Source organism: Charadrius vociferus, unplaced genomic scaffold (assembly GCF_000708025.1).
Source record: "Charadrius vociferus isolate BGI_N301 unplaced genomic scaffold, ASM70802v2 scaffold278, whole genome shotgun sequence".
NCBI classification, from domain to species: domain Eukaryota; kingdom Metazoa; phylum Chordata; class Aves; order Charadriiformes; family Charadriidae; genus Charadrius; species Charadrius vociferus.
Window position 1 is genome coordinate 620354 of NW_009649705.1, and position 2941 is coordinate 623294.

At 54.2% G+C, this 2941-nt stretch overlaps 1 protein-coding gene across 1 annotated transcript in view; it reads right to left on the minus strand.

The window, feature by feature from the left end:
• The window catches only part of SHISA2 (shisa family member 2), a 3927-nt gene continuing 986 nt past the window's right edge, over positions 1-2941 (minus strand). Inside the window, exon 2 of the mRNA XM_009890637.1 lies at positions 1-892. Coding sequence (XP_009888939.1) covers positions 339-892 — 554 coding nt within the window. The 3' untranslated portion in view covers positions 1-338. The remainder of the gene's footprint in view (positions 893-2941) is intronic.

Here is a 2941-nt window from a genome sequence, read left to right on the forward strand (position 1 = left end):
TGTCATACCTGAAGGGCACTTAATGGCTCCGGCATTTATCTCGCAAGTACAGTGATCTGAAATGCATATGCATTTTCAGCATAATCCTTCGCCGCTGTAAATCATGCACTGGAATGAGAGCGTATCTGGCAACGTTAATTCAGAGATATCATCCTACAGTTTCTGGCAACGGACCCCGATGAAAATAAATGGTTTATAAACACTGTCTGACATGCATGAGCCTTTCAAAATTATTTACAAGTGATGTTCTGGGAGCTTCGTTCCGAGGAAGTATTTCTCCTCTGCTCAGTTTAGATATTAAAATCTGTCGGCTGGGGAGGGGGAGGAAGGCATCAGCGCTACACAGTCACAGCTGGGTACATCTTCTGTTCACTGTTGGTGTGCGGGTAGGGAGACTGGATCTGCCTGTAGCCGCTCTGCAAACCGTCGAGGAAGGGGGGCACGGGGGTGAGGGGCATGGAGTCGTGCTGCACAGCGTAGCCCACGTACTGGGGGTGCAGGTACTGCCCCTGGTGCGGCACGATCTGGGTTGCCTGCTGGCAGTTCAGCACCGAGAAGTTTGTCGGCATGTTGACATAGACGTTATTCATGGTCCCTTCTGGCAAACAGCAGTTGGTCTGGGACCTGGTCGGGGGGGCTCTGGCCCCCGAGTTGGCACTGGAGCTGGAGCTGGCGGCAGTGCTCGACTGGCGGGAGGAGGAGCCCCGGGAGGTGCTGGCACTTGGGATCATGGGGATAGTCTCCATCAGGCGGGTGCCCCCGGGAGCTCGGCTCTGCTGGGGCTCCTGCTTGGGCCGCAGGCATCTGCAGCAGCAAGCTGCCACCAGCGACCCCAAGATGATGAAGGCGACAAATACAGATCCAACAATAAGGAATGGCACGTAGATGGGCACTGCAACAGCAAGGAAAATGTCGTCACTGGGGGACAAGAACAAACCTCAGCAGCTCCGGCAGAAGGTCCCATCCCCCCAAGTGGAGCCCACCTCCCCCCAGTGCAGGTCAGCGCAGGGTGAGCGCTGAAAGCCGTGTGTGCAGCCCAGCATTTTGCACAGGGAAGATGAAAAGGGCTGCTAAAACCAATGCCTGGAGTTTCAAAAAGCATCTCTGAAGTTATTAGCAGGGAGGAAAACGCACAGCTCACACTTCATGGGAGGACAGCTTCATGTGGACAGCTAGTCCACATCAACCACTGCTCTACATCTCACCAGATCTTGCCTCCAATACACCCCACAAGAAAAATCAGGCAAGAGAATGCTGGATTTGAACAGCGCCATAGGGAGATACTTTGGGGGCAGGATCCCTGCTCAGGACTCGGGAGCACAGGGTGGTGAAACACCGGTGCTGCATCGCGTCCCTCCCCATCTCCAGCCCTCTGGCTGCTCTCACCCTTGGCGCAGGGGAACAGCCAGGCAGTGACCAGGCAGCAGTCACAGGGGCTCTGCCACCCTGCAGCCCCGGGGAAGAGTGTCCAGCTGCTCTGCACTTCAGCCATGGGTTTGAGGAGAAACCACAGGGCGGGCAGTGGGGCGACAGCACCATGCTCCAAAGCACCACTACCAGCAGAGGGGCAGCATCCCTCCTTGCAAGGCTTAAAGAAGAGACATCAGGGCAGGAGGAATGAGGGTGGGCGAGGGGTTGGGAGCAGAAAATACAGGTGATGCTTCAGCCATGGGGTTGGGAGCCCAGTGAGGTGGATGGTGAACACCATCCTTGGGAGGACCTGGGCTCTGGTTACTCTGCACTCCTGGGGAAAAAAGCTGTTTTCTCTGCCTCAGTAAGAAATCTGCACAGAAATATCCAGGAATATGAAGGGGGAAGGTGCCTCCTTTCAGTGCTTGTGAAGGCTCCCGACAACACGCCTGGGCTTCATCATTTCCACAGAAACCCAGCAGCCCTGAGACTCAGGCAGGGCTGCGGACCCCTGTCCGACCAGGGCTAACTCAGCCACCACTGACAACGTGCCCTGGGCACAGGGGCAAGGGATGCCGCTGCCTCTCCTGCGAGTTAACCAGTGCTAGCGCAAGGTGATGGCTCCCAAACCCGCTGAGCAGTAAGTATTAGTTGTTAAGAAAAATGCCTTAGTCTCTGAACCGCAAAGCGAGTTATCTGTCCGCTCAAGTCAGAATACCTCCTTGCACAGCTGATTACACCGAGCAAGTTATTAACCAAAAGACCACATTTGTCCCATTTCTTCCATAATTTTTGCACTTTTTGGACAAAAGACTTGCAAAAAAATTAACTCTACTTCTGCACTTGGTGCTACAGTAGCTCCTTAACAGGTGCGCACTAACACGCAAGTTTTCCAAGAGTAAATCTGTCCTAATTATAACATCACTTCAGGCTACTTCTGGTGCATTCAGTGTGTGGGGACGGCAGCAAGGGTGCTGGAAACCACCGAGGCTGTTTTTAAACAGCAGTAGAAAGACTTGAGTTTATCCTTGAAACTCAATCTTGTAAAAGACAGTCCTAAGTGGAGGTATCTGAGCTGGAGGAATACACGCAATTAGAGCGGGGACCAGCCAGAAGTAATTTTGAGATGTCATGTTACTTTTTTTTGTTGCTTATATGGGGTGTTTCGGGTTTTTCTTCTTCCCTTTTTAATTGAGAGCACAAAGGGGGCTGAGGAGCCAATTCAGAGCGGTGGCAGAGCCGCACAGGACACATAGCTTGTCTGAGGCTGTCGGACGGCGTTGTCACCCGCTTCTAAAAAAGACAGGGCTGGACTTCCAAATAAGAGGGAGGGAAAAAGCAGCATCCACGCGTGGGTACTATTCCCCGTTAAGCAGCGGCAGAAGGGCTTGGCTGCCCCCACCTCGGTTCCTTTCACCCCCACGCCTCGTCGGTGGAAGGAACCGGCGACAAGGGGGAAGGAGGGGGCCAAAACTTTGCCGCAAACCCGCGGCGGCTCTCCCGGAACCACGGAGCCCCGGGGTTCCCCCCC